The sequence below is a fragment of the Dipodomys merriami genome, unplaced genomic scaffold, assembly GCF_024711535.1.
Source record: "Dipodomys merriami isolate MVZ:Mamm:240054 unplaced genomic scaffold, mDipMer1.0.p SCAF_31, whole genome shotgun sequence".
NCBI classification, from domain to species: domain Eukaryota; kingdom Metazoa; phylum Chordata; class Mammalia; order Rodentia; family Heteromyidae; genus Dipodomys; species Dipodomys merriami.
The window spans coordinates 7,322,493-7,342,312 of record NW_027204604.1 but is presented as its reverse complement, the minus strand read 5'-3'; the positions used below and the strand labels follow the sequence as shown (position 1 = coordinate 7,342,312).

The following is a 19,820-nucleotide window of genomic DNA, read 5'->3' as shown; positions in this document are numbered from 1 at the left end:
CTGGCCCAAGAGAAGCAAAGGGGCAGTTTTGTCCTAGTCAATGAGCAGGGTAGGGGGATGGGGATAAGAAAACTGAGGGGGTCATGGAGTTTCCAGAAGAGGTGGGGGCGGGGGCATCATAATGCTATGCTTGTGAGAGATAGGAGATGTTCAGAGATACAGGATGAGACCTGTCACCCTAGGAGCTTTCTGTGGTCATCCAAGGGCTTTTCTCTTCTTTCTGAACAAGGCAACAGGTTAGGTGCATGATGAAGGGGCTTCAGTCAGCCAGTGCTTCATCTCATTGCTGGAGGTAGTGTTTTTAACAAGGGAACTGAGGCAGGCAGTCCTAGAAAGCCTCTGATTTTCTGTTATTATCCAGTAACCAATGGGTTTTTTTTTTAATTCTTCCTTTCTTTCCATCCCTCACATGAATGCAAACACAATTACACACACACACAACACACACACACACACACACACACACACTCACACACCCCTCGGGCATAAAAGGGCTCCTTCAAACAAGCACTTTTCTGATACAGCTCCTTGAATCTGAGGGAAAATAGAGCAGAAGAGAGGAAGAAGAGAGGCAAGCCACCCTAGCTACTTTTACTCCCCTTTAAGGCTGCCTGGTTACGGTCCTGGGAAAGAAAACCCCTGCATTCCTCCCCTTTAATTGGGTTTATTGTTAAAGCACTGGAGCTGCTAATCCTCACAGACCTGTAGGAGCTGGCGAGGGGAGTGCCCAGAGCACAATTCTTCCGAGTCCCTGGGTAAGATGAGCCTGCTTCTTCTTTTGGGGGGGGGGGAGATCGGGGGCTTGGGGTGGAAGGCTAACTCGCCTTAGTGGGGGGACCCGCAGAGCATGGAGAGTGGATTTTAAAAGCCACTTTGGTAAGCGACTTGAGCCCCAGTCATTTTTCACTGACTCTTGTGGTGTCAAGGGTAAGTTAGAGCTGCCCTGGATAATAAGTCTGAATGGGGGCCAGGGTGGGACCTCCCTGGGGAGCCATCCAGCCACCTCTCCCGGCGGCGGCTGCAGGAACCTTTGAGGTTCCTGAGGAGGAGAGGGGACAATGCATCCAGCTATGCTCCTGGCTCTGTGCTCGGGGATCCCTGTCCCTCTACCGGGGTGTCAGGACCTCCAGCTCTCTTGCCCTTCCACCTCCTGCTCATCCTTCATCTGTGACCCCACCTGCCAAGCGGGAAGATGCCCCACTCTGCCCACCTCGCTGGAAGGGTCGGAGAGAACGGGTGGGCTAAAGGATGCATGTAAACAGCCTGTGGCTTGGCATAGCTCAGGGAGGAGGACCGGCCCCAGGCCCTCCTGGCAGGGCAGGATGCGGGTCCATCCATCCAGGCTCCAGGCTCCCTAGCCCTGGCGGGCGGCTACAATTAAGATGCAGAAAACAGGCACAGGCATGCCATTGCTGTCAGTCACAAGACAGCGTCTTCCCCTTCCCCAGGGGTGCAGCCAGCCTCCTCCCTGGAGTCTTGGAACTTTCCCAGTTCAGTTCTCTGGTAAAGATGCGAACTGGAGGTCTGGATTGACCACCTCCACCCCCACCCCCAGCTGCCCCTTCTCTCCAACATAACTTTGACGCACAAGCATTAACCCTGATGCTCGCGCCACCGAGGTGGCTGCAGGTGCAAGTCCGGCCAGCCTCTTGCTCTGGAGCCAGAACCATTGATTGATCATGAGGAAAATCGCTGAGGAGGGTCGAGAGAGTTAAGCAGGTCATGTATGCCATTTCCAGATCGGAGGCCAGAGACAGAACTGGCTCCCTGTTCTCACTGACCAAGCTGAATCAGGGCCACAGAGGAGCCCCATCTCTGAAACAGGCCATGACACAGAGTGCTTAGTAATCCCTGCATAGGACCACACTTCCTAGGTACACTTGTAATTCATCCTTTGGGGGAAACAGTCTACCACGTGGAGGGGCATGTACAAAGTCCCCCCTTTCCCCCTTAGAAGAGATGGGACTACTGAAGCTCGAAGTGGTTAAGTGGTTTGCCTGGACTTACAAAGCTGTACATAGACCAGTGCTATCCGTGTGATGGTGGTCTGATCTTATAAATGCAGTGGCTTTTCTAGCATGATATGGACAGCTATGGTGTGTGAGTATGAGCATGTGCGTGCGCACGTTTCTTGTGTTGGTGCTAGAGTACTCTTTCAAAAGATGGGGGAAATTTTTGGACAAAGTCTGAGAAGAGAGTCAAAGGTTAAGTGGAGCCATGAGAATCATGGGCAATAGACATGCATGGTGTCCTGGTCTCAATACTGAGATACTCGAATGCTGCCAAGACAAAGCCTTTTCCCAGATCATCCAATGTAGTGTGCGTGCGTGCGTGCGTGCGTGCATGTGGTGTGTGTGTGGTGTGTGTGTGGTTTGTGTAGTGTGTATTGGGTGGGAGACCAGTCAAGTGCTGGGTTGTATGATAGACAACACCACCAGAATGGTGGAAATTAGCAGCTTGCTTCCTAGTAATTTCTTCCAGCAAAGAGGCAACAGGTTAGGCGATATGGCGACTGGCTATTAGAGGGCTGGGGCTCCCAGCCTAGCACTATCAGTTTGATTTCTTCCTGAGCATTCTAACCATCAGTATCTCTCAGTGATTTAAAGACTGTTGCTGTGGAAGGTGGCAATGAAGGATTAAATAGGTCCACACATACCAAGCACCCAGCCCCGTGTGCCACGTGGTACCCTGTCCACCAGCCACGTCGACTATCAGGCCTAGGGACAAGTCAGGCTGGATTCTTTACACAAGCATTCACGTCTAAAAGGAGAATGCCTCCCTCGCTCCCTCTCCCCCCATACATACGCACATCCAGGCCAGAAATAAATTGTGTGCGAGTGACAGAGCCCAGCCGCAGCCTGCCAGAGCCGGGGCGAGTGAATGAGCTGCAGTATGAATGAGAGGAGGAGCGAATGGCTGAGGCTGCAGACAGGCTGCGTGCCTAGTGCTACAACTGCAGGCGACAGGCGCAGCCCTGATCAAGAACAAGGTGCTGGAGCGGAGCAACTGCAGGCCAGAAAACAAGCCAGTGGGGGGGTTGGGGGGGGCGGTCAGGGAGCTGAACCACAACTGGGTTTGTGTCACAGGAAGGGAGGCTGGTAACTGAGCTGCCCTGTGCCATGTCCCAATCTGGCCTGGCTGTCTTCTCCTCTGAATCCTCTGCATTGCCTTACTCAGTGCAGATCCTTGCTCTCCCCCTCAGCTCCGCCCAAGCACCAGGCTTAGGTGGTTAACAGTAAGGCGCCCCATACCTGGTCAGAGGAGCCAGCCTTTGTGTGATAATTGGGCCTAACGGAAGTGGCTGACAGTGTTGCCCCTAACAACTCCTTAGAAAAGTAGCCCCATGGAGACCGGTACATGGCCCAGAGAAGCCCAACACAGGCATCGTCTCTTGTGTTTGTGAGAGTCAGTCCCTGACAACTCAATTGAAGATGGGATGAAGCGATGGGCTTGCATTCAGGGCCATGTGTATGGAAATAACATATCTCTCAAGACATTAGAATCTCAGTGGGATGAAATGCTCAAACAGGGAGAGGTGGGAGAGGGAGCTAGGGCTGAGGAACCATAGATTCATCTCTCCTGACATATGTGCTCCTGTTTAAATCATCATCATGTGGCACATGCCTGTAATCTCAGCTACATGGGAGGAGGATGAAGAGTTCAAGGTTAGCCCAGGCAAAGTCAGCATGGCCCTTAAATAAAAAGGATGAAGATAGGGTTCAAGTAGCAGAGCACTTGCTGAGCAAGCACAAGGTGCTGGGCTCAATCCCCAACGTAGAAATACTCACTAAATCAATCATCATCTTCTTCCCTTGTTCTTTCTCCAGTGCTTGGTGTTTAGTTCATGTGCCCATAATGTGGGGCTACTGAACTGATTTCTCATCTTTCCATGCCTCAGAGGTCAAAGGGAAATAGAGTAGGTAGCATTATCCCCATCTGGCAGATGAGGAAACTATAGTATGACGTGGTTAAGAATAAGTGGCCCACTTGCTGCGCCTCCATTGTCTCCTGCACATCCATCTTCCTCTCAACCATCAGAGAATCTCTTCATCTCCATGGGAAGCACATGATAATCCTTAAACGGTACCTGAATTCTGGTTTGTTGCAGCAGCAGGAATGGTTTGGTTAAACTTGAATGTAGAAATGTGGTTTTGCATCTAAAATAAACCACAGGCGCACTAGAAAAGCCTTCCTCGGAGATGTTTGTGAACAGAAACTGACAAGCAGAACTGGCAAGAGGTGTTGGGGAATAGACAGAACCGTCCCGGGGGTTTCTCTCCAGCAGACATCTCCAGGAGCCTTTTGGGTCCAGGACTTTGATTCTGGTTGGCTGATGAGCTGCCTGAAATGAGTTCTGACAGGTATACAGACCCATTTATGTGCCAGTGACACCACAGAGAGGGCAGAACTGTAACTGGTAATAGAGAACTACTGGAAATTCCATACATTCCTCAAAAAAAAAAAAAAAAAAAAAAACAGGAGAAGAAGAAATACAAAGCATTAGAAATGGCCTCGATTGTATTTTCCAACATACACTTTGAGCAACCCCAAATCCTTGGCTGCTAATGGGCATTATTACGATAGGAAAAATATCATGGTCCATGAAATTTGGGACCTGCCAGGTAAATCGCATTAAGCCAGTCTTCAGTAGTTCTCAGAGCCTTTCCGAAGCCAATGTAAATGTGGGGCTGTGAGAAGGAGGCCAAGGAGACAGCCATCTACTTTATTCCCAGTGAGTCTCCGGGGACTAATAGTCAAATGCAAACTTCCAGAGAACTTCTAGATCAACCTCCTTTTTACCAAGGAACACAGATGGAAAGGTGGAAAGGATGCATAGTGATCTCCCTGGGGCTGTACAACTTCTGGGGTCCAAGCCAAGACTGGAGCCAGAGCTTGGCCTTTTTCCTAATGTACTTCTCAGTCTGAAAGATGAAGCAAAAATCCAAGATGGGCCGGGGTTTAGAAAATTACATAGCCTGGGCAAGGAAATTTCCTGGCTTTAGCCTTTTATTCCTTTATAACCCAACAGCATATATATTTATATGGCCTTGTGTGCCCCCGCTGGGAGGCAGAGCGCACAGTCTTATTAAAGATGATCCAGCTGATAACCTCCCTTCCAGAGCCTGCAGGCTGGACAGAGTCATACTCCCAAGGAACATGGGAGAGCATAAAGAACCAGCCTTCTAGAAGTCCACGAAGCTGGCTCCCTATGCCCCAGCATGAGTCACATCTCCCTGCTCAGTGACTTCAAGTGAGAGAACCAAAAAAAAAAAAAAAATGTGGGAGCGCCCATGGGAAGAAATGATCTGAGATTTAGGGACTGCAGAGATGCGACTCAAAGATTGCCTGCTCTCAGCTCCTCTGATTGGTTCAGGCCCAGTTTAGCAACGCCACTGGTCTTCCCACATTGTGCATTAATATTAGATTAGACTCTGGGATATCTTCATGGGAGGGTAGTGATGACTCCTTTAATATGCACCTCAGAACAGAGTCCTCAGTGGCTGTGACTCAAAAATTGGAAACTTCTAGAAGAGAACATGTGGAGCAAGGGGGACAGGAATGGAGGTCTGGATAAGAGGATCCAGGAAACGTGAGGTGATGAGGCCTGAGATTTGAAGGTTGTGTGCTAGCCACATGGGGTTCACATTCCCCAGTCTGGGGCCACAGCTGCCCTAGGACCAAATGGAGCCTGGGAAGGAGGTAAGGGTACAGGCATGTGGGGACTGCCTGCTTCTTGGGCTCTCGGCCCAAGCATCTCTCATCAGCAGCCAGGCTGGCTGCCACCAAGGACCAGAAATTCTGCCTCTAGAAGCCCAGAAAGGGCTGTATACAGAAGTGGTGTCTACCCCAAAGCTATGCTGCCTTGCCCTTGAGAAAGAATCACCCCCCCATCGTCTCCACCCCTCAAAAGGCTAACAAGATGATCTAAAAATGACAAGACAGAATCTCCATCCATGCGAGTTATTTTCAAGTAAGAATGTCACTAGAAATTACCCTCCACCAGAGTGAACTCAGTTGGCCAAGTGCATTACAGAAGAGAAGAATGGTGGGTCTCAGGAGGGAGCAGCCAGACTTAGAATAGTCAGGCAGGGGTGTCCCACGGAAGTTCTGCTGACCAAGAGCTGAAGCCAGACCCCACCTTAGGTCCCACACAGTCTATTCCTGGTGTGATGGTAATGGGGGGAAGCCAGGAGGTCAACTTTGCCTTCTGTAGCCATCCTCGCTCCTGATGCTATGCCACAGACAGAGGCTTACACCAAGGGTCTGGGAGGGAGCAGCCACGTTGGCACCAGGGATCCGTTCTTCTGCTTCAGGGCACTGTTTTCAAAATGTCTGCATCCACTCCACCTTTCCATTCCCATCTTCAGTCCAGCTCTCTTGCAAAACTGTCCCCAGCCAGCCTGCTCCAGCTCACTTGGTGGACCTCTAGTGTGTTCCAAACAAGGAACAGGCAGTAGGGATTCAGCTGAGTAGCACATGGTCCCTGTCCTTCATGTGGATTGCCTGTAGTTTTATCTCGGGTGTTTACCTCTTTTTCCATACTTACGTTTGGATTTTCCACCTTGACTGATTGAAAACACTTTCAGAGCCTGGCTTATATATCACAGAAAAGTCTGTACTGAATTCATTGGATTTACAGGAGGTATTTAATAAATGCTGATTGGATGAAAGATTGTTGCCTGGACTACTCAAAGATGGTCCCACAAATAAGGCCATTTCCTTTGCCATTCTTTGCAGAATTTCCCTGTGAGTCTTGCTCTGTTGAGGAAGGAGAGGCCTGAACAAGTCATGAATGACACTATCTATATGGTGTCTCCCGATCCATCCTCATCAAGTCAGTCCTAGATCTCAGAGAATTCTTTAGTGGTGGCTGCTTGCTCCGGTGCTCTGAAACCCAAGGGAAGATGTTACTGGAAATAGAGGGAGGCGGGGAGCACTTTGGAAGCAGATGAGAGCAATATTGGAGCTGAGAACTTCTCAGAATTTGTTTTTCTTTTCCTCTGAAAGGACCCTGCGGAAGCTGAGGGGTTTGGGAGTGGGGAGGGACTATAAGAGAAAGCAGCAGGATACCACCAGGGAACATGCCCCACATCTGTTTCTGAGCTGGCACACCTGCCCATCCCTGAGCCATGGGGGAAGGGGGTCGAGGTGGGGGGCAGGGGGAGAGATGGGGGCGGGAGGACTTAAGGAAAGAGGACTGTCTGAGGTCTAGGACAAGTGGGAATAAAGAGTCCCTGGAAGGTGTGGGGTTTTAGATCTGGGCCTCTGAGCCTTTCACAGAGCACTGCTGATGAAACTAAATTGTTAGGATTCAGTGTATGGGAGGAGAGGTGGGCGGGAAAGATGTTTTCTATGGCCTCGCCTAGGCTAAGAATACTATGTTATTTTTTTTAAGCTATTTAAGAGAGATGGGGAAGAAGGAACAGTGAGTTCTGATCTGTTAATGAGGTGGTGGAACCTCCAGGAGAGCAGGCCATGCCCTCCCCCCCCCCCCCCCCCCCGCTCCTCCAAGCTCTACAAGGGGGAGTAGGGAGCGTGGCTAAAGTCCTCTGGCTGGGCAGGCTCTTGACTGTCGAGAATGGCAACCAGTCCTGTTCTGTAGAGGAGAGAATGAAGGAGACGCACAAACCCAACTCCGTCCATCCCCGCTCTCCTCAATAGCTAACCCTTTGCCTCCATTCCTACATTCAAGACTTCCCAGCTGCAGCACACCTATCCCTGGAGACTGGCATCATGATAAGTGGTAGTTGGACACGTTCACAGGGAAATCTCCCCTTTCTATTGGCCGGTAGGGTGGGAGTGCATGCGCTTTGCATGCTGGATGGAGCACACGCATGGAAGCATCTAGATGTGGAGCTCAGAATCTGCAGAACTGCATCTGGCTAAAACTACCTTCCCTACTCCAACAGTTCATCTTCTCCAGAGCAAACTACCAGCCAGAATCCAAAAAGTGAATAACCAGGAACCAGCAGAGGGAGGATTCGAACTCACATGAACCCCTAAAGCCAAGCTCTTCACATGATGCTAAATTGTGAGAGCATATGCTTTCTTTATCTTCTGAGACTAGGCAAAGGCCTCTGGGAGTCTATGGGCAGCTTTAAAAAATGGGGATGGAGGGTATTGCCTAAAAGAGCAGCCACTAGACATGTTTTCCTTCATTGGCTGGGGGTGGGGTGGTGTCATACTGGGACTTGAACTCGGGGCCTAGGCACTCTCTCTGGGCTTTTTCACTCAAGGCTGGTACTCTACCACTTAAGTCACAGCTCCATTGTCTGCATTTTCTGCTTAAGTGCAGATGAAAATCTCACTGACTTTTTTTTTGGGCTAAGCTGGCTTTGAACTACCATCTTCAGATCTCAGCCACCTGAGGAGCTAGCATTACAGGCATGACCCACTGGCTCAGGCTCAAGGAGTATGGAGGAGAGGGTGTTAGCAGACACTGCTGTCATATCTGGAAGTAGAGCGGAGTACCCAAAGGGACAGAAATTCCCTCCACCCAGCCCATCAATAAGCACATTTCTCTCTAGTATCCTTGACTTTACTAATGACCTCTCATCACAGACACTCACGCCAGACACATGGAAATCATTCCAACCTTCCACTCCGCCCCCGTACAGTGCCATGGATGACTAGACTCCCAGAGTATACCCAGACCCACCCATTTTCCCCTCCAGCACCTGCGTGGCTAGGCCTCCACCACCTCTGCTTTAGACTTCCACCCTCTGTGCATTCTCCATGCAGCAACTCTTGGGCCTCCACCTTTCCTCCATAGATCAGTCACAGTATGTACTTTCAAACATGGGTGTCCAATTCAACTCCCCCGCAACATATCCTCCACGTCTTCCTGTCTCAGAAGAAAACCCAGATCTCTCACAGAGTCTACAGCCTTATGTGATTGGCATTGCCAGCCTCTCCTTGCCCATTCACCACACGCACACCATGCACAGTTCTGACTGTTCCGGCTACCCTGCACCTCCGTGTCTGAACTACTCCACGCTCTTCCTCCATTCAGGCCCTGGCTTCGTGTACTGTGCTGGGTTGTTTCTTTCACAAACTTCCAGTCTCATACTCAACAGAACCTTCTCTGGATGCCTTCCCTGACTTTATGTGAAGACAGCCCTTGTTTGCCTCTGTTATACAGCCCAGATCTCCCCATACACTCTGCAACCAGGCCCATGCGGGTTTGATGGCCCAGGAAGGCTGAGCCACATCTATGTAGTCCCTAATTACATATCCAGAACCTGGCACATCATAGGTGCTTAGTAAGTATGTTCAGGGTCAAAGAACATCTATCTCTAATGCAGAGTTTGGATACATGCAATTCAGGTTTAAGTATTTGCCCAACACTGAGCTAATAGTTGTGGGAATAACAGAGAAAATGGACTGTTGGTTCATGACAGCCATAACAAATAGGAGTAAGAATGGCAGAGGCGTTTACAGGGCTATGATGGGGAAAAGGAGCCGGGCTGGTTTTGGTGGCTGAATAAACAGCTGGAGATCATTTGAGTAGCTTGGGAAGTGCCTCAGCTCAGCTCCCTTCACCTCAAAGTATTTCCACGTGAACCCACTAACAGGTTCACCCTGGCATAGATGATGAAGTCAGTTCCTATCACTGGATTCTAAACTCTTTGAGCATAAAGAAAGCATGGTGCACACAGAGCAAACATTCAACACGTCTGTTATGCTGAGTGTAGTGACTCATTACTGTCGTTTTAGCTACTTGAGAGGCAGAGATGAGGAGGAATGAGGTTCCAGGTTAGCCAAGGTGAAAAGTTCCACCAGATCCTCATCTCAACCAATAAAAAGCTGAGTGTAATGGTATGCACCTGTCATCCCAGCTTTGCAAGAAGCATAAACAGGAAGATTTTTTTATCCATCCACTTCCATCCCCCCAGCAAAAAGTAAGACCCTACTCGAAAAATAACAAAAGCAGAGGTTTAGGGGAATGGCTCAAGTGGTAGAATGCCTGCCTACCAACAGCAGGGTCTTGAGATCAAACCTCAATACCACCAAAAACGAATGAACAAATAAATAAGTAAATACATTTTTTTATCGATCCTCTGGTTTTTCTCTTACTTCTTCCTTCTGGTCATTATATAAAGGATGTATTTTAGTTTCTTTTGCAACCTGTTTTCGTCTTCTCTGAGAAAGTTATAATCATACCTGTCCTCCTCTTCCTCCTCCATGGCTCGCCTGAACAAAGCGTCCCCGGAAACTTCAACACTGGAGGAGATGGGGCGAAAGGAGGAAGAGGATGATTGCAGTTCCTGGAAGAAACAGACCACCAACATCCGGAAAACCTTCATCTTCATGGAAGTGCTTGGATCGTAAGTCCTGGGCCTGGGAGACCTGGACAACATGGCTGCCTGCAGCTGTAATGGGGTTGAAGAGTTGCTGTGAGCCTAAGCCGGCGGTGACTAATGAAGTGGGTGGGCTGAGACGGTTGAGACTTACCCTCAGCCAATCTAAGGACCCTGCGGGAAAATATTATGGTCTGGGGGGTGGGGAGTGGAGTTGGGGAGAAAGTAGCCTTGGGTAAAACTGGGGACGATTTAATGCGCAGAAGCCCTCAGGAAATACCAGGCCCCTTCCTCTAGGTTCTAGGTTTCTGAGCCACCTCTACTAGAACCCACCATACTTTCATATCTGTGACAACTTAACAGATTCTTACCCTGGCTTCAGAAGAGAGGATTCAGGGAGTGCACCCAGACATTCGGTGATGCTAGAACTTTCCTGGGCTTCCTTGACTTCCCTCCCCCAAACTCATTGTCTGCTTATCTGCTGTCAGTGGAAGAAAAGGGATTTCTGGGGCCCAGCACACTAGTGGGCTACACCCTAATCGGCTCTACCCACCATGCCTCCTCTTCTTCATATTTCAGTGCTTTGTGCTATGGACCCAACTCTCACCAGCCTGCGGTCCCTTAGCACTGATTACACGGCTGGCAGACCCGAGACAGCCTGTCTGGAGCAGACTCTCCACTTAGTCCTGCCTCTTCCCCAGGAGGCTGCAGTCTATGACGCAGGCCAGCCATAGCTCCTGGCCTCCCTCCCACCAGAGCCTCAGCTGGCAAGGCTAATTAGTCGGGGCTAATTGTACTTGGGCAGTGAGAAGTGGACAGTAGGCTGCCCGTTCCAGCATGTGCTCCCTCTTGTTAGTCCTGGCTAAGTATTGCTCCCCTCTGCTCTGGCCAGGGGGCAGGAACCTCAACAATGACAGATGCCTACAGTCTTGCTGCAGATGGAAAAGCTCCAGGTGTGCCTGAGAGGAGCCCTCAGGCCCCTCCCAGCACAGGCAGGTTCTGGAGCTCTGTAGGTGCGGGAGAAAGCACAGAAGCAGTGCTGGTCATCAGAGCACTGGCATTCATTCCATCAAGGGCTTTTGCCAACGTGGGGGTGGCTAGAGAGAGGACTTTTGGCAGGAGAGAGACAAGGCTCATGAGTGAATCAGAAATGATTTGGTAAGCATTCCTAACAAGAGAAGTGGGGAGAAGGAAACCCACGTTGACACTGACTGCTAAACTAGAGGCCAGCTAGGAGGCTTACACAGCCTTGCGGATCTCAGAGAGGCAACTGAACTGAGAGGAACATCAGAGCCGCTGGGAGCTTATCGTTCTAGCTGTTGACTATGGGAAGGTTCAAACACAAGGAAAAAGGTAAAATAATAGTTCAATGAACCCAATTCACCCATCACTTGTCTCTAACCATTGCTAATGCTTTACCATACTGCCGCAGAGTCAAGCAGCAGAGACTCAGAATCACTGGGGGACATTGCATCTGTACTGAGCATATGAAGATTGTTTCTTGTCCTTATACTCTAAACATATGACCACAACTGACTTATCAGGAATGATAAGTGATCTGGAGATGACTTAAAGGATGCAGCAGGAGGCCTGCAGGTTATAGACCAAAATCGCACCATTTTATCTAAGGAGCTTAAGGCCTCACCAATTTTGATACCCAGAGGAATCTTGGATGCCATTTGCCCATGGATTCCTAGAGACAAGTCTATCTGTTTTACACACACACACATTCCCTGCTGAACTATTTATAAACAATTTACAAACATCGTGAATCCCTCATAAAAAGTCTACAGTAAAGGCATTTTAAACGTTAACCACAAACTATCATTAGCACAGTCAAGAAAATGAGTAACTAGTATGATGGTCAGTACTTTAATCTCAGCATATAGGAGGCTGAGGCAGGAGGATTGCAAGTTCCTAGACTACATACTGAGGCCCTGACAAGGAAGGAAGGAAGGAAGGAAGGAAGGAAGGAAGGAAGGAAGGAAGGAAGGAAGGAAGGAAGGAAGGAAGGAAGGGAGGGAGGGAGGAAGGAAGAAAGGGAGGGAGGGAGGGAGGGAGGGAGGGAGGGAAGGGAAGGCATCACTAATTTTTATCTGAAATTCCCATCCATCCAGTCACTCCTTAAGCCAGTATTTATTTAGCACTTTCCAATATGTAACCAGGCTTCAGACCCAGTTTCCATACACATTTTTATCTCACCCTTCCCACACAGTGCTGCACTACCCCATTCCCGACCATGCCACCCTACCTGCTGATCAATGCCCTTTTCTCACACTTTCTCCCAACTCCCAACTAACCTGAAATATTTCCATCTCATTTACCCCTTAGAGCTAAAATTACTGTGTTCTAAGCCAAGGCACCACCTGTTATGTGTTCCTAAACTATCCCAAATCATCTCTTTGTACAAATTAGCACAAAGTTTCCATTTTCTCTAGCATTCTGTCTGCAGTTAAGGTTATACATATAGAATGAACATGTACACCAACTTCAAGGAATGCCATCTGTTGAAATTAATGCAGTGCACAACTTACCCAACAACTGCCCCAGTGAAGGTTATATTAAAGTGTCCATTTTACATATCCGTTCTTATCTGTATGGTGTCTGCACCCCAGAGATCAGGCTAGGTGAACACTCATCCCACTGGCTGACACAGAGAGGTTCTGCCAGTTCAGCAAGCATTCATTAAAATGCCTGGTCGCCTTTTCCAAGTCCAATACTCATTGTTTCCTTTCTTCACCCCTCACTAATCTACAGGCTTCTTCAGAACAGAAACTCTTACTCACCTGTGCATCTCCAATATCTAAGACTAGGGGAGGCATTCAAATTAATCCTGGTTGAAGGGATGAGTGGATGAATGGATGAATGGAGCCAGCTCTGAAGCTGATTAGCTCAGTTCCAAGTACACAGCTGGGGAAACAGGAAACGCCAAGTATTTTCTAATGCAGATTTTTTTTAAAAAAAATATAAAAGTGTGACGGCATCAGCCTTCTAGAATACACAGATGGTAGAGGAGGGGATGGCTCAGCTGCTTCTCCTTTCGCTTCTGTTTCCTCTTGTGTAACCAGGTATTCTCTCTAGTGCTATTCAATAATGCTAATAGCCATAAATAACATAAATGGTTTAAATAGATGGTAAAAAAAACACTCTTCTGTAGCAGTTGACAAATGTCAACTCATTTAATCTCCTAAATTGCTATTCCCAGGTTTAGATGGAAAAACTAGGTATATACAAGTAAACTGTTACCTAGAAAACAGAACTTCTGATATGGGCAATCACGTTCCAGCATCCAACCCTAACTTACCTGCTGTTTTGATGGCTTGGTCTCAGACAGACACCTGAAAACTAAGAATCCTATCATTTGAGATCTTGCCCTGTTTTCCCATTCGGTTCCATCTATTCTGTCGCAGAAAACCTACCCCTAAAGCTGCTGGATTCTTTCACCCTTGAAAAGGCTACCAGAATGAATGAGAGGATGGTCAGCTCCTCTTGTGCTCTGAAAATTGTTTGGGTTGTTTATCAGCTAGGTGATAATGGCACATCAGTAGTCTAACTAGTTTGGAGGCTGAGGCAGGAGGATTGTTTGATTCCAGGGGTTCAAAGCTAACCTGAGCAACATGGTAAGTCCCTGTGTGTAAATAAAAAACAAACTTAAAACTGATACCGGAGACTTTTCTCTTCTGGTCCTGTTAGATCGAGTCTGATCCCTAGATCTAGAGCCATGGGTCACATCAGTGGGCCATACTGTGCCATATTGGAAGGGGGTAAATGACTGTCCAGAGAGGCCTTTCTTTAATGGGTTTGCTAAGAATTCTCCATGGCTGATGCAAAGTCTCTGGAAGTTATTTCCAAATTATAGAAGCAGGAAAAGCATCTGCATGGTCTCTTGGTCCATGGCAAGGTCTTTTCCATCCTATATGATCTCTGAAGGAGAGACGTGCTGGCATGTCTTATAGGTTCTGTCATCAATACAACTCGTGTGACAATAGAAATGTATTATCTTCCACTCTCCTTTATCTATACTTTCATTTGCCACCAGAGTGTTCTCTAGACAGCTAGAACTAAGGTTCATGTGTTGACATCTTCCCCTCAGAGGAGCTTTTTCAGAAGTGTTCCTGGTGAAACAGAGGGTGACCGGGAAGCTCTTTGCTCTGAAGTGCATCAAGAAGTCACCTGCCTTCCGGGACAGCAGCCTGGAGAACGAGATTGCTGTGCTGAAAAGGTGAGTGCTTGCTAAGGTGTGGGATCACGTGTCCTTCCCAAATGACCTTCAAGAGAAAAACAATGAGTCTGATTTCCACTTCTTTTGACTGAATTGATGGGTCAGTTAGTTTACCCAATCACCAAGTTTAGTCAGATACCGTCTGAATTTTCTCTCCCAGAACACTGACCAAGAAGCCACTGGTGGCAGAGCTGGTTTGCGCATAAAAGCCAGAGAATAATTAGCTCAAAGGAACAGAAGTCAGTTGATGGCTAACCTCAGGAAGAATCAATAATGAAGAAGACAGCACAAGACTTGGAAATTAGCCTTAATTTGATCCAAAGCTCATGTATGTTTAACACCACAGCCCTGGTGATCGGAACTACATTAGCAAATCATAAAACGTTTACAGTGAGGTTGCCTAGGATGAACCAAAAGAATTGTAGACACACTAACACAGGGCTAGGACCAGAAAGCTAAGGCAAAATTCCTTACCCTCAGGAGCGACCATAACGAACTCTAACCCTCTCAGACAAGGTACAATAGCTGAAGGCAGAGTTCAGGGGCAACAGATTTATTTCACCTGTGTGTGTCTTGTGACTATGGGTTATTTGACACATTTTTTCAGAGAAGAAAAGCCTTGATGAATGAGTAGAATTCTGTGAGGCAAGAAGAACAACCTGGAGAGGGAATTCAGACCAAGGATAACAAACTTTCATGTAGAGTCATGGAAGGGCAAAAACATGGAAGGGCAAGGAGAAAAGTATTAGAAGTCCCTGTACTTAAAGAGAGGAAGCTCAAGGGTCAGCATCTTCTATGTCATGCTATGGAATACTGGTTATTCAGTGGGCAAAGAAGTCATCCAAGGATGTTAAGTAAGGAGTCCCATGATCAGATGAGTATTTTAAGTATGCTGAAGGATGGGATGGAAGAAAACAAACGTAGTAGGTGCAAGCTTTTCTTAATAATATAGGCATGGGCGAGGAAACAGATCCTATGGGGATCAGAAGATGGTATACAAAGGTATTTCAGAGAGAAAAGTCCTTAAGTCTGGTGTTAACCTGTAAGATTATAGAAAAAAATCATTAAACACGATTGTGTGAGTAAACAAATAAGTGTCATTAAGTACAAAAATGTCTTAATGTTGGAGTATAGCTCAGTGGTAGAGCACATGCCTAGTATGTGCAAGATCCTGAGAGAGAGAGAGAGAGAGAGAGAGAGAGAGAGAGAGAGAGAGAGAGAGAGAGAGAACCAAATAATACCATCACTTGGGATATAAAATGGGATGATTAGATCATATTGAATGTAGGCACCCACTTATTTTTACATGGAGTTGTCTAGTAGGATGATGGGAAAAAAATCTAGGCACTAGAAAGGTTAGGACAGAGGAAGGTGCTAAACTTATGGAGAGCAAAGACTATAGTTGTTTTTATCACTCTGTATCAACAGCATAGTTATTCAGCAAGTATTTGTTCAGTGAGTGACTGTTCAACAAGTTAACATTAGTATTGTCAGCTGATGAGTACAGTTGAATTCATCAAGCAACCCTTGCAAGAGATCTGTATTTCTTAAATGTCTCTAGTTTGGATAGACAGTAATATAATATAATATAAATAATACTGATTATGTGTTTGCTATCCTTCTAGGTGCTAGACTAAGTACTTTCTCTTTGAATCCTGATATAACCCTGTGTAAAAGCAAAGTATTTTTCAGACAAGGCAAATGAGGCTTAGAAGATTTGAGAAAGCCAGCTAATGATAGTAAACACCTGAGCCAGCTCTGAACTCAGGCCCAACTGACTCAGAGTCTAAGTTGTTGTGTTCCGCAGCCATGCATAAAACTTCCTGGAGAGCTCCTCCTTTGGCAGGCATGCGAGAACTGCTGCCTGGAAAACCAAGCCTTGGTGCATAGGATTGTTCTGCCTGACTCAGACTCTGAGTGATCCCAGCAAAGGTAACCTAGGGCAGAGTTTCTCAACCACAAAACACTACTGACATTTTGGACCAGACTATTCATTCTCTATTGCATTGGGGGCTACCCTATGCATGGATAGATTTTAAACAGCATTTTTGCCTCCACCTCCTGGATGTCAGATTATCAAATGTCCACTCATGGGCCAAGTAATCCCTAGTTGAGGATCACAGGAAGTAAGTTCCTCTATGTGTACTGAAAAGAGAGCTAGTTAACCAAGGTCAGTCCTATCATAGTGAATTTGTTTCACTCAATGTTTCTGAAAGATCAGGATACCCATTTTATACTATAAGCTACTCTCTTAGCCTGCCTCTCTCTCTCTCTCTCTCTCTCTCTCTCTCTCTCTCTCTCGTTTCCTTGATGCTTTAACTTCCTCTTTTGATAAAGTTGATGATATCAATGAAATGGTTTCATTCCATGAAAGCAGGGAGATCAATTGTTCATTCAATAGATGTTAATGGAGTAGCTCCCTGGAGATCACTTCTCTGAGATTATTTGGTGACAGCCTCCTTGTTAGGGAGGTTTCCCAGGGACGTAGTCTTCTGAAACATTGCCAGCAGGCCGGATACTGGTAGCTCCTGCCTGTAATCCTAGCTACCCATAAGGCTGAGATCTGAGGATCATGGTTGGAAGCTAGCCTAGGCAAGAAAACCCATGGGACTCTAATCTCCAATTAACTACCAAAAAGCTGGAAGTAGAGCTACAGATTGAGCAATAGAATTCTAGCCTTGAGCATAAAAACGCAGGGATAACACCAAGAGTTCAAGCCCCCAAATGGCACAAAACAAAACATGTCTCCAGCTGAAATTTGTGACTGAGTCTGCAGCCTTGTCTGGACCACATAGCTCTCACTGTGTCACTTACTTTTCCTCCCCAGGATCAAACATGAAAACATTGTGACCTTGGAAGACATCTACGAGAGCACCACGCACTACTACCTGGTCATGCAGCTGTAAGTGGAGGGTGACCCGCCTCCTCCACACCTCCTCCACACAGGTCTGCAGAGGCCTGGGAGGCTCAGAGGATGTTGGTCAGTGGCAAAGAAAGGGTGGTGAGTTAAAGCTGGACACCGTGCCTTAGGCCTGTAATCCTAGCCACTTGAGAGACTGAGCTGGAGAGGACTGACGTTTGAGGCCAGCCCAGATATAAAGTTCATAAAGACTTGATCTCAACCAATAAAAAGCTCTGGCACAATGGCATGTGCCTGTCATTCCAGCTGTGCAAGAAGCAAAATTAGGAGGCTCGAGGTCCAGGCCAGCTCAAAAAATAACCAAAGCAAAAAATGGCTGAGGGCATGAATGGCATGGTAGAAAGCCTATCTAGCAAACATAAAGCCCTGAGTTCCATCTCCAGTACTTTTCAAAAAGAATTACTTTAAGAGACACTGCAATACTGAGTCATTAGGGTCAGACTGATTTAGAGACTGATTTATATACCAGTGCTGGATTACTACTTATGGAAATGTTTCCTTCAAAAAGAAGGTAGATATCTGTCAGTGCTCTTCCGATGCTCTCTTCCTTTCCCTTGGTTTTCTGAGATTTCCACACAACCCAGCAACAAGAATAAAGCCAGGCAGAGCATCAGTCACCCAAACCTTTCTCTAACACTCTAACTTGAGTCCCTTCAGACCAGTCCATGTCTGTCCATTGGATAATAAACATTTAACATCACCCCAGGGTCAAATTACTAGAGGAGTGAAATCCACAGCTAGGCAGATTTAAGTTCAATATAAAAAAAGATTTTCTCAAAAAGAGAGCCACTTGAATTTAAAAACAGCTGTGTGGGGTTTTATTAGAAAATTCTCTGCATCACCATCACCAGCTGCAACCAAGTAAGAGTTCTGGGTAACAGGGGCTGTTGTGTGGGTTTGCCAGTGCTCTTGAGAGGTCAGATTCACTTACCCTTCACCGTAGATACACATTTTTAAAGTATTTATAGAGCACACCATATACTCTTAGGTGCACACATATTCAACTCTGCCATCTTAGCACAGCTGGATGCAATATACTTTTTGACTCATAGGCTGATTCCTTGGAAAGTTGAATACCTTAACTCAGGTTTAAGTAGTTGAATAACTCCTGGGCTCGCTGAGCCCAATAAAGAAGAGTAACCAACAGTCAAAGGAGAGAGTTAGGCATGGAAAGACCGGTGTGGCACTAACAATTTAACTGGGATCATGTGAAGCTTTGGAGGTCAATTCAAAGGATTACCATACCATCACTCAGAAGGCTGATGGTGGTTACTCAGGAGGCTGAGATCTGAGGATTGAGATTCAAAGCCAGCCTGGTAGAAAAGTCCATAAAGTTCTTATCTCTAATTAACCAGCCAAAAGCCAAAAGTGGAAGTGTGGCTCTAGTTCTCCAAAGAGCCACTCATAATCCGCTGTATACAAAGATCATAATTCATGTGGTCCTCCTACTCCTATAGTAGAGTCCAGCACTTAAGGGCAGAAACCAAGAGAAGAGGCTGCTGTGCCTTTGATTGGCTGGAGAAATTCTATTCCTTTGCCACCACTCCATTGAGGTATCCTGTGTGCATAGCCACATTCTAATGTCATAGAAGAGTTGGGAACAGGAGACAGGATGAGAAGATTGTAAACCCTGGGTCATGGTTGAAACAGGCTGGAGATGTTCATCCCAGAGAAGAGAAGGAAGACCTCAGGACAGCATTCTCCTGGCTTTGCAGTAGATTTATGAAAAGACATGAAAAGATTCATGTTAAAGGATGTTTCTCTTGTTCTATTCAATGTTCAATGCCAGTAGATGGAATTGGTATACACTAGAAGGAACTACAGAGCATCAGATTTCAATATAACATATAGAAATATGTTTAAATGCCCAAAGATAAAATAATCTGTGTCACAGAATGTAGTGAAATCTCTGACACTTATGCATCCAGTACCAACTAGAAAATTTCTAGACAAAAATAGTATAGATGGTATTCCAGTGGTGGGGAGTTAGACTTGATCATTAGCCTTCCCTAAGTCCTGAGATCCCATACCATTAAAGTCTCCAAACAACCAAAGACCCTACTGTATTCCAGCTTTAGATAGCCCAGTTTTCTAAAACGAGGGAAGAAACCCTAATATGAAGACAGTTCATCTCATTTTCACACCTCTTTCTGTGCCCAAGTGAAATTGACTGTTTTATTGGGATTTCCTGTGTCTTAGGATAGAAAGGAAAACTGCTTTCAAAACAAAAAAGCTGGGCACCAGTGGCTCATGCCTGTAATCCTCGCTTATTCAGGCTGATAAAGTAGGCAAGTGTCTTAGCTCCAATTAATCATCAGAAACCTGGAAGTGTGCTGTGGCTCAAAATGGTAAAGCACTAGCCTTAAGCAAAGAGAGT

General features: G+C 46.8%; 1 protein-coding gene across 2 annotated transcripts in view; it reads left to right on the top strand.

Moving 5' to 3' along the window:
• Positions 1 to 651: 651 nt before the first annotated feature.
• Positions 652 to 19,820, top strand: part of Camk1g (calcium/calmodulin dependent protein kinase IG) — a 28,864-nt gene continuing 9,695 nt past the window's right edge. The window contains exons 1-5 of one of the 2 annotated variants that reach the window (XM_070041445.1): positions 652 to 755; positions 7,911 to 8,032; positions 10,205 to 10,328; positions 14,395 to 14,523; positions 17,351 to 17,425. In XM_070041445.1, coding sequence (XP_069897546.1) covers positions 8,020 to 8,032; positions 10,205 to 10,328; positions 14,395 to 14,523; positions 17,351 to 17,425 — 341 coding nt within the window. In that variant the 5' untranslated portion in view covers positions 652 to 755; positions 7,911 to 8,019. The remainder of the gene's footprint in view (positions 756 to 7,910; positions 8,033 to 10,204; positions 10,329 to 14,394; positions 14,524 to 17,350; positions 17,426 to 19,820) is intronic. The other variant, XM_070041446.1, reaches the window with a different exon arrangement.